Source organism: Oryzias latipes, chromosome 14, assembly GCF_053564925.1.
Source record: "Oryzias latipes strain Hd-rR chromosome 14, Olatipes_Hd-rR_3.1".
NCBI classification, from domain to species: Eukaryota; Metazoa; Chordata; class Actinopteri; order Beloniformes; family Adrianichthyidae; genus Oryzias; species Oryzias latipes.
Genome location: NC_136250.1, coordinates 22,437,748 through 22,447,176, shown reverse-complemented (window position 1 = coordinate 22,447,176; position 9,429 = coordinate 22,437,748). Strand labels below are relative to the sequence as shown.

At 37.4% G+C, this 9,429-nt stretch overlaps 1 protein-coding gene and 1 long non-coding RNA gene across 2 annotated transcripts; one reads left to right on the top strand and one right to left on the bottom strand.

Moving 5' to 3' along the window:
- Positions 1 to 1,529: 1,529 nt before the first annotated feature.
- Positions 1,530 to 4,023, bottom strand: c1qbp (complement component 1, q subcomponent binding protein). Its single transcript, XM_004076620.5, has 6 exons — positions 3,618 to 4,023; positions 2,563 to 2,713; positions 2,389 to 2,482; positions 2,215 to 2,310; positions 2,008 to 2,133; positions 1,530 to 1,929 (listed from the first exon to the last, which is right to left on the bottom strand). Exons 1-6 carry the CDS (start codon positions 3,868 to 3,870, stop codon positions 1,780 to 1,782), a joined length of 870 nt encoding a protein of 289 aa, XP_004076668.1. The 5' UTR covers positions 3,871 to 4,023; the 3' UTR covers positions 1,530 to 1,779.
- Positions 4,024 to 4,640: 617 nt separating this feature from the next.
- LOC110016407 (uncharacterized) lies at positions 4,641 to 8,045 on the top strand. The gene is made up of 4 exons (XR_002291704.3): positions 4,641 to 4,843; positions 5,729 to 5,822; positions 5,953 to 6,085; positions 7,798 to 8,045. It is a non-coding gene; the product is annotated as an uncharacterized LOC110016407 (long non-coding RNA).
- The last annotated feature ends 1,384 nt before the right edge of the window (positions 8,046 to 9,429 follow it).

Genomic DNA, 9,429 nt, shown 5'->3' with positions numbered 1-9,429 from the left:
TATGCGAAAGCATGTTTGGGAGCATTTTAAAACATGCAGATGACATGATTACCGTCAGAGTGTTAGTGACTTTATGATCTTCAGCCAAAACCAAAGAGGCAAAAGTTGATCTATAGGGAGAATTGCATCATTTCTGATGCAACCAATGTGGGGTATGTGCTGTTCTAATAATGTGTTAATGCTTAACACAGATCTTTTCTTTAAGGGCTTTAGTTACAATATGTTATCGTTTTTTGTTTCATTTTTTTTAAAGAGTAACCTGAAAAAATTAAAAATTTAATCTGTATTTAATACAGGGGGGGGGGGGGCTGCATTGTTTTAGTGTACCAGTCAGAAATTTCGTTTAAACATCTTATCCACATAATGTTGTTCAGATTGATCAACTGTATCCATCAATTTTCTGAACCTGCTGAGCCCTTTTCAGTGTCAAAAGGTGACTGGTGCCAATGCAGCTACTGATGGGTGAGGGGGGGGGGGGCACCCTGAACAGTCTGTTGCAGAGCCACACATTCACACCCAGAATCACCAATTAACCCATGAACCTTGTTTTTGGACTGGGTAGCCGGAGTGCCCCAAGAAAACCCACACAGAAAAACTCCACACAGAAAGAACCCAGCTGGGATTTGAACCAGGGCCTTCTCACTGTAAAGTAAAAGTGCTTACCATGACTCAAACCAGTTTTTAAAATATTTTGTTGGTGTTAAATGTTGCACACATGAGTACACACATAGCTATTATGGATTACTGAAACTTTTGCTTTACCTAATTTAATACGCAAACACACTTCCATGGTTACCATTGCTTTATTTAATGTTATTTTCTTGAGAGGCTGGTGAGCTATTTGTATAAACTTTATCCGTCTCTCGTGGCATAGCAACACTTTCAAGTATTGATCTTACCTTTTGGTGTCCTTCACACAAATGAAACCTGTAAACCTTGTTTAACCTTGTGTTTTTGTGTTGCCTTTATTACAAACATCAAGCACAGAATGTGTCTGCTTTTTCAGATCCAGTCCAATGCAAACATTTTGCCATTTTTATCATGTTCTTGTGGTATTTCTCTGATGGAGGACATACATTAGGAAGCTTAAGCTCAAAATTGCATTTCTGAGTGATTCTTTTTTAATTTATTGTGAATCAAGAGCAGATGAAAAAGAGCTTATTTGTAGCGTGGGAAATAGCTGGGAGGAAGGGGGGCGGGGTTGCTTCTTAGGAGGAGCTTAAGGTTTGATCAACCTCTATTGCACATAAACAGTTTAATATTGTTTTTCCATTTGTTTCCTTTAAACAGTTCTATTCATTTCTAAATTATAAAGAATCTTTCAAATAATTTCAGTTTTGAAGCATCTGAACTTGTTCAAGTTTTACTGTATTGAGAAAAATGTAAGGTGATGATTATGATCTAAAACCTTGAATTGGTTCTGTGTGGAATTTGTGTGTATTTATTTTGTTTTTAAGCCACCAACAAAATGTCAATGTTCCTCAATAAACATAAAAACTTCCTAAAGTAAAACCTCAGAATGTGACAAATTCTCGAATGAAAACTGACAATTCTCTTTATTAGCTTTAGAACAGGTCTTGATTGAACGTTTACACATTTAAAGGGGACATGAGATGTAAAATAGAGGCTGAGAAACTAAATGATCACTATGGCTGACAAATATTTCTATTGAAGTTACAGAAAAACAAGCAACATTCTTGTTGCCGGGTGCCAAACATGAGTCTTGAGTGCTTTAGTCCTTTGAAATTTCATCTGGAGAACAGACAGTTAAGTTAAATATTAGTTACATTTGACAAAGCTTTGGAGATCTTCCAGGAACTTGATGTACTCTTGGTGCTCTATGGCAGTGCTGAGCTCCATGAGCTCGTCTGTGAAGGTGTTATCAATGCCGCGGTCGGCCAGGAAGTCCATCAAATGATCGTACAGCGCCTAAAAAGAACCCAGCAGAGTTGAGAACATCCCACCTTCATGACCCCCCGTGTGCTCATGGTTCACAGCAGCTCTTACCCAGTCCAGGGAGTCTGTGTTGAGGGTGTAGCTGGTCTCCTTCCACTCAGAGTCTCCCTCTGGCTGAAAGCTGACCTCCCGGATGGCAAAGATGTCGCTCTCCTCCTCCCCCTCACCATGACTCATCTACATTGGATAAAGTCGGCACCTTTTTACCTAACCACTTCATCCAGAAGTTTTTCTTTCTTTCTTCGTTTTAATTCATACCTCATCCTCAGGGAAATGACAGTCAAACACGAGCGTGTGCTTCCCATTCTGTTTTGTTACTTCAACAACAAAGTTTGGCGTAGATACAATCTCTGGCTACAAAGGAAAACAACAACTAGTGAGCATAAATAAATGATAAGATCACAAATCTAGAAGGTAATTCGAAAGCTTCACCTCTTCCTCTGCTGGTTTCTGCTGCTGCTGCGCTTCCTCCTCCTCCTCAAAGCTTGGAGGGATGCTGTTGTTAACGTTGAATGTGACCGTCACTCTGAAGACAGAAAATAAAAGCTGCTTTGCAGGAACTCCTACACGGTCACTTTGTCCTCAGAGAGTGAGCCATCGCCTTACTTTTCACCAGAAAGGTGTCTTGTGAGTTTGGCCTCTGTGCCGTTCATCTCAAGCTCCCATCCTCCAGACATCTTAGGAAGGGTTTTGTTTTTCTGGATCTTCTTTTCCTCTTTGATTTCATCGGACAGGAAGTTACCAAACGCTTTGTCTCCTGAGAAAAAGACAACAGATTTAGGTGAAACTGTGTGATGTAGAATGGACAACTTGATAAAAAACATGAATCCACATTTCACACAGGATGGGATGACAACATAACTTTATATGAGTAAACTATTGGCTTCGGCAGAGGGGATTTGGAAAAACTTATCAGTGAACCTTAATGTTTTATGTTTAAACATGTGACAAGTTAGAGGTGAAAAAACTTGATAAAATGCATTATCTGAAACAATTGTTACACAATTACATACAAAATACCTACATCGTGTAGAATCTTTAAGTGTTGATGGATAACACACCAGCGGAATATTCAAAAAAACAAATGCTGACTGAGTAAATACAGATGTAAATATAAAGGGACTCTTCACTTGTGATTAGTTTAAAATGTTAAAAGCTCCACTCCAATCACCTCCCGCTCGATTGTAAAAGCGTTCACAGTGGGGTTTTTTTAAAAATAATAATTTTGACGTTTTTAGCCAAATCTTTATAAAACCTGTGTCGTTTTCCAGGAGCAATTTCTGCCGAGTGGAAGGAGTAAAGAAAAAAAAAAAAGAAATAAAAACAAGCACTTTTAATGAGGAAAATCGGGTCACTGTAAAATTCAAATAGTTTGTGAAGTCTGGAAATTAGCAGTACTGTTGCTAAGCGACAAGTTAAAACATCAGTTGATTGTTTATCATCTAAAGCTTTGCCTGCCAAAGTGATGTCAGCTCTTTAGCTCCTAAACCAGGATGCAGCACGCTCGCCGTGTCGTCTAAAACCCCAATTAACCGCCACGTGTCTTTCAATTTTGTAAGCAACTTAAGCTGTTTTGCTGCTTTAAATAACCCAAACTTGTGTTTACAGGTTCTCTTTTTTTTTTAGATAAATGAAACAAAAACATGCGGACGTTCAGCTACCTTCCGTGTGCAGCCCTCCACATCCACACGACACAGACGGACTTAGTACTTTTGAGCTGAACAGTTTAGGTCTGTATCCCGACGGGGCTCCGTTACTGTTCAACATCCACAGGGAGCGGGTGAAGGGCCGAGATGCAACCGAACCAGGAGAGCGGTTGGTCGGACAGCTGAGCGGCAGAGCCCGTGCAGCAGCGGATGGTGCCGAGGACAGCCGAACAGCAGCTCCCACCGCGCGGACCAGAGACTTTAGCATGATACTATAAACTGTTTAAAGAAGAGAGAAAAATAAGAACACGCAGGCACCGACGTACTACCAGGAACGCTTCTAGAAGACACCGGCAACACGTGTGGAAGGGCACATTGACCTAGCGTAACTATGACCCCTGAACCGGAAGTAGTACTTAGTTCAGTAAACATTAGTTTTATATCAAATAGTTGACTTTACTTTACTAAACACTAAACACTAACTGATTATATATGATGGTAAAATAGGATGGTAAAATTAAATGGAAAAACATTTTTAAAAAATAGCTGAAAAAATATGATGCACTTTTAAAAAACGTAGTGCATTTTCAGTGGCGCCCCCCTGTGTCTTCGATGTGAATGTTTTATTAGAGATTGTCTGCCTTCTTTAGTGGCGGGAGTTCTTTATTTATTTATAATAAACTCGACAGCACATACAAGTGAAATAAAATTTGATTAAATAAGAAATATCAATACAATCTCAACCGGTAGAGGCCCGTCATGTAGAAACATTGCATCATCCTTTGCGACAATATATATTGAAATTGTAGTCTTGCTGCCATCAGATGGTGCTGTCTGACATGTTTTTAAACCATTCAACGCCCACTATACAGCCAATTCATTTTTTAAGATAAATTTATATGCTTTTTAAACCCCTTTATCAAAGCCACGAAAATTTGCTAAATATATATATATAAATATATGTAAAAAGATTATTTTCTATTCTATAAAAAAATGTGTTCACCATGGAAACTACTGTTTTCTAAGTTAGGAAATTCTGTAACGGTTTGGACTGAATCTGCTAATTTACAAACTATCGGTTGCGACTGTGACCGCACTTTTTTTTTTTTTTTTTAAGGAATCAGTTTGAAAAAAAAAGTCTCTTTGTTGTCAGACTTCCCTAAAGACAGTACAAAAGCACAAAAGCAACTTGAGAGATTTATGTCCCCACATTTTTGAAGGAAATTATTCAGACCTAAAGGGTGAGTTTAGTGGTGTTTTTTTTTAAGTTTCTTTTTTTAACTTTTCTTTATGAACACAGTAGCTTCTGTGAATTTAGCACAGATAATGTTACCATGAATTCCTGATAAATGTTGTAATTATCTTGACTATTTCACATATAATTTAATTATTTGAATTTTACATATATACATACATGTAAATATAGACCAAGAGCTTTTATGTATCTATCTTTACTAAACCTTTTTAAAGGTAGTGGCTGTAGATAAGTTTGCATTCTTATGTGGATGGAAATTCTGCTGTTGAAAAAAGGCCAGAAATGATGCAAAATGTTACTAAAAAAACTCCCATAATTTCCATGTTATTGACTTGATACCACTGTAAGTTAGTTCATATTATATCATAAGGATTTGTCAGTAAGACAAGCTTAGCTTTAATGGCTGGAGGTTAAAAAAGAAAGATTATTGTCTCATTTCACAGCAAAGGTTAATGCAAATCAAGTTGCGTATCTGTGTCTTGAATGGGAGCAGCTCTGATGTTTGACCTTCTCTAGTTCAATGTTCTGCCGGCAGATGACCTCGCAGCCATTTGTTTCTCTGCAGTTTGTCTGCAGTGTGCATGTCACACGCTAATAAGTGAGTTTAGGGTGCTTTATTTTAACAATTAGAGTGAAGGGTCATGTAATGAGAATGCCTGACTGAAGTGTCCGATATGTCCGTCAACTGTGCCAGTGTTTCTTTCTTTGATGGCAGTTGTGAGACAAAACTGTCATCAAGCTGACTCATTTCTGATTCAACAGATCAAAAATTCAATAATTTGTCTCAAAGTCCACTGATCCAAATATTTCGACTGTGAGCAGTCTGTGGTGTTTCTCTGAGATCAGATCTTTGCGACCATTGTTGTTCCAGAGACGACGGGAGCAGCAGGACAGCAGCTCAGGAAGTGATGACGAGCCTCCAGAAAGAGGACCTGCGTCCGAGTGCTGCTGCTCCTGAGCCAGATGTGAGCATTCCAGATGTTTGTAGAAGTATTCCTTTGATTTACACACGTCTACACTTGCTGCAGCTGTGGTAAAGGTAAAGAAGCAGGTGAAGCATTTTCTGACTCCTCCTCCTCCGTCTGTCTGCCGAAGGTTCAGGCTCCAGTCCTCCAGTAGAACAGGGAAAGCGCTCAGCCTGCCGCTCCCAAACCTCCGCTGTTGTTGTAGAGGTCATTTAGGAGTTCATCATGTGATGGCTGACTGACTCTCCATACAACTCGTAGATGTAACACACACACTAACATACAAACATACTAATATGCACACACACACACACATGCACACGTACCCACAAACACACTAATACATGCACACGCTTAAGCGCACACCTACACACACACACACTGTACTAATTAATAATTAGCAGATGCATTTACTAATTTTTGTTTCCTTATTTACAGGAGTACTTTGCAGTGCTTCTATACTTAAAATTTAATACAATACAATTTACAATTTAATATTAAAAAGAATAAATAAAGGTTTGGATTTAAACTGCATATGTTTTGGTTGTAAATTTTGACAATTTTTTATGTGGGGTAATTAAGAACCATTTTCTATTTGTAAATGCCCACCAAGTGGGTACCGGGTGAACGGACCTGGATTGGTTTAGTTTTTTTAATTTATAAATGAGCCTCAAACAGGAAATCATGTAATTGCCCCTTAATTTTAGTGACGAAATGTCAGATGAAAAAGAAGACTCAAAAAACTCTGAGGGCAAGAAGAAAACACATTTTTCTACATCACAGAATTGACAGAAAATCCAAATTTATGTTAGTATTGGGATGTTTAAATGTCAAAAGAATAAATAACGTTGGAATATCCTTTTTTATAAGGTATGGATCGTATCAGATCATATCAAAGTGGTTTTGTTTTTGCTTACAACGATGTTGGGCTAAGATGCAACAATATTGACATGAGTGTTCAGGAAAAAAGTACTTTATTTACCCACTGTCTCAAATTTGATACCGTTCAAGTACATTTAGACATTTCTTTGTATGAGGGGCCTTTTATTCCACCCTCTGTTGTTTAATTAACACAACAAAAGGTTCTAAAGAGAAGTGCACAAACTTAGTGATTGACCTTTCACTGTTTTAGCATTTCTTAGGTGGGGGGCGCTTATACTGAAAACACCCTCAGTCTCAAATTTGATCCACATATTTTTAAAAGGGTAAATAATGCAATAATTATCAACAAATTTTGAATTCAGTAAGCAATCATTAAAAAGAAAAGAACAACAATAGGCGAGTTATTCTCATCAATATGTCCTGAGAATTACTGAAACTTTTCCCAACAAAAGTGTTTTTGAGATTTCGTGGAAGCAACCATTTTGAAATGAGCAGGAAAAAGCCCTGTTACTGCCTCTAGTGGCATGATGATGAACTGCAGTGCAGAAAACAGTAATTGGGGAAGGTTTTCATATTGTTAGTAGGATAGGTGTCTCAGAAATGCATGCATCGAATATGATACGAATGGGTATATAGGGTTAAAATAATTAATGGTAGATATAAAGACCACCATACTACAGTTATGTTTACTTAACAAAAAAATATTTTAATTATCAAACTGTTTTGAACAAAAAGAGACAAATGTCATTAATCGCTGTGGATGTCATGTGTGATTATTATTGACACAATAAAACTGAAATGATAACTCGAATGCTTAGGCTTGTGTTGTGAAGCAAGTAATGAAAATTTTATTGTTAGAAAATATAACTTTTGCTATTTAAGACTGTATCAAACCATCTGCACATTAATTCAAACACATGCATTTATTCTTACATGCAAACATGTAGAGTAAATGCATAAAAAACTTCTCAAAATGATTGTTGAATCAGTAAACAAACTTTTTTTTTTTAAATGTAATTTAGTCAGGAGACAAAACGTACAATCGTGAGTCTTTTGTCTAAAATGCAAAACTATTTTTTCCACCTTTCTTCAGCACATTCCACGAAGAATTGAGGACCAGAGAGATCAGATCCCCGTCAGCTTCATGCAATCCATGAGACAAAACATTACAAAGTTCAGGTTGAGGAGTGAAGCGGACTCCTGAACATGCATCGAGAAACGAAGCTGCAATCATAGAGATAAACAGCATGCTCAGTGTGAACTGTTCAACAGGATAAAACCATTTGAAAAAGTTATTTTTTCATACATTCTTGTAAATAAATTATTCAAATCATTTCTTTATAGGGATGTCCCGATCAGTTTTTTTTCGGCCAGATGCTAGTCATTAGATTTTGATTCTGCCAATACAGAGTCCCACTCCAATACTCTTAACACGTTTAAAAAATGATTTTTTTTAAATCTAAGCATATCCCTTTTTTCCTCCATTTTTGTTTACTTAAAATCATTTTATCATTTAACACTTGAACTTCTGTGAAGTAACTTTAAAAATCAAGTAAAATTAATGCAACTATTAATAAAAATAGTTAAGTATTTCCTGGTAAAAAAAAACTGGTGATAATTAGTCATGTGAGAAAGATGGTGACTGTAGCTTAAGTTCAGCAAATGTTCAAAACCTTTGAACATTTTGTGATTTATATCTCTAATTAATATCTCTAACGAAAAATGAAAAATAATGAGTTTCTTTTAAATTGTTGTAGAATAAATATGACAAGTATTCATGACTAGCTCATATCAATGGACCCATTAATTAGTTTTTTTTTTTTTTTAGTGAATATGGAATTCACTTTTCAACCTCTTCAGAACTGGTATCAACATAAGTGAACATCCTATTTTTGGTTTTATTGCCACAGTATTAAATTCTGCTTTACTGCTCTCTCTGCAGCAGCAGCAGTCTCACTGCATCTCTGTCGGCAACACAGAACCGTTCTCGTTGAAAAGAAACAACCCCTTTATGTTAAAAGGCTTTTGTAGGTCATCGTTTGCGTTAAGACAACTCATTAGAGACACTTGCTGTCAGTTTAAACCATATTCACAGATTGGGACTTCCCGGAATATCTCACTATCTTAGCTTGTCTGAACTGTTTTTCTGCACCTCCTGATCAAACTAGCGGTGCGATAAATTGTGGTGAACAGTTCATGATATGCAGACTTGAGCAGAGGATTTGTCTGGAATAATTCACTGGAAATATAAAGCGCTATTTATAATAAGAACAAATAAAATGTTGGATCCCTGGTCAAGAGACAGCATCCGACTTTGATCGATTCATAAACCATGTGAGGTGATTGGACCCGATTTCCGATCATGTGATTGGATCGGGACATCCCTAATTCTTTATAATGCAACAACCCTGAGTTAAGTCAGAACTGCAGGCAGCCTGCTTCCTTCTCTTTTGGTCAGTTGTTGGACTACAGCGCACGTCAATCAGCGGTGGGCTGGTGACTGCTGGGATCTGAATGTTTTGCACTGCTGAGTAGAAAGCTGGCTACGCCATTACGCTGTACTTGTTCTGAAGCAGAAGCCTCAGAAAGAGCTGTTTGACAACCGCCCAACTACAGAGCTTCCTTGTGGCCATTAGGATATACCAAAAAAGCCCTTAAGATCACCTGCGTATTTTCCCAAACTGCCTTGAAAGCAACATTAGATAGATAGTTAGATAATTCCTGC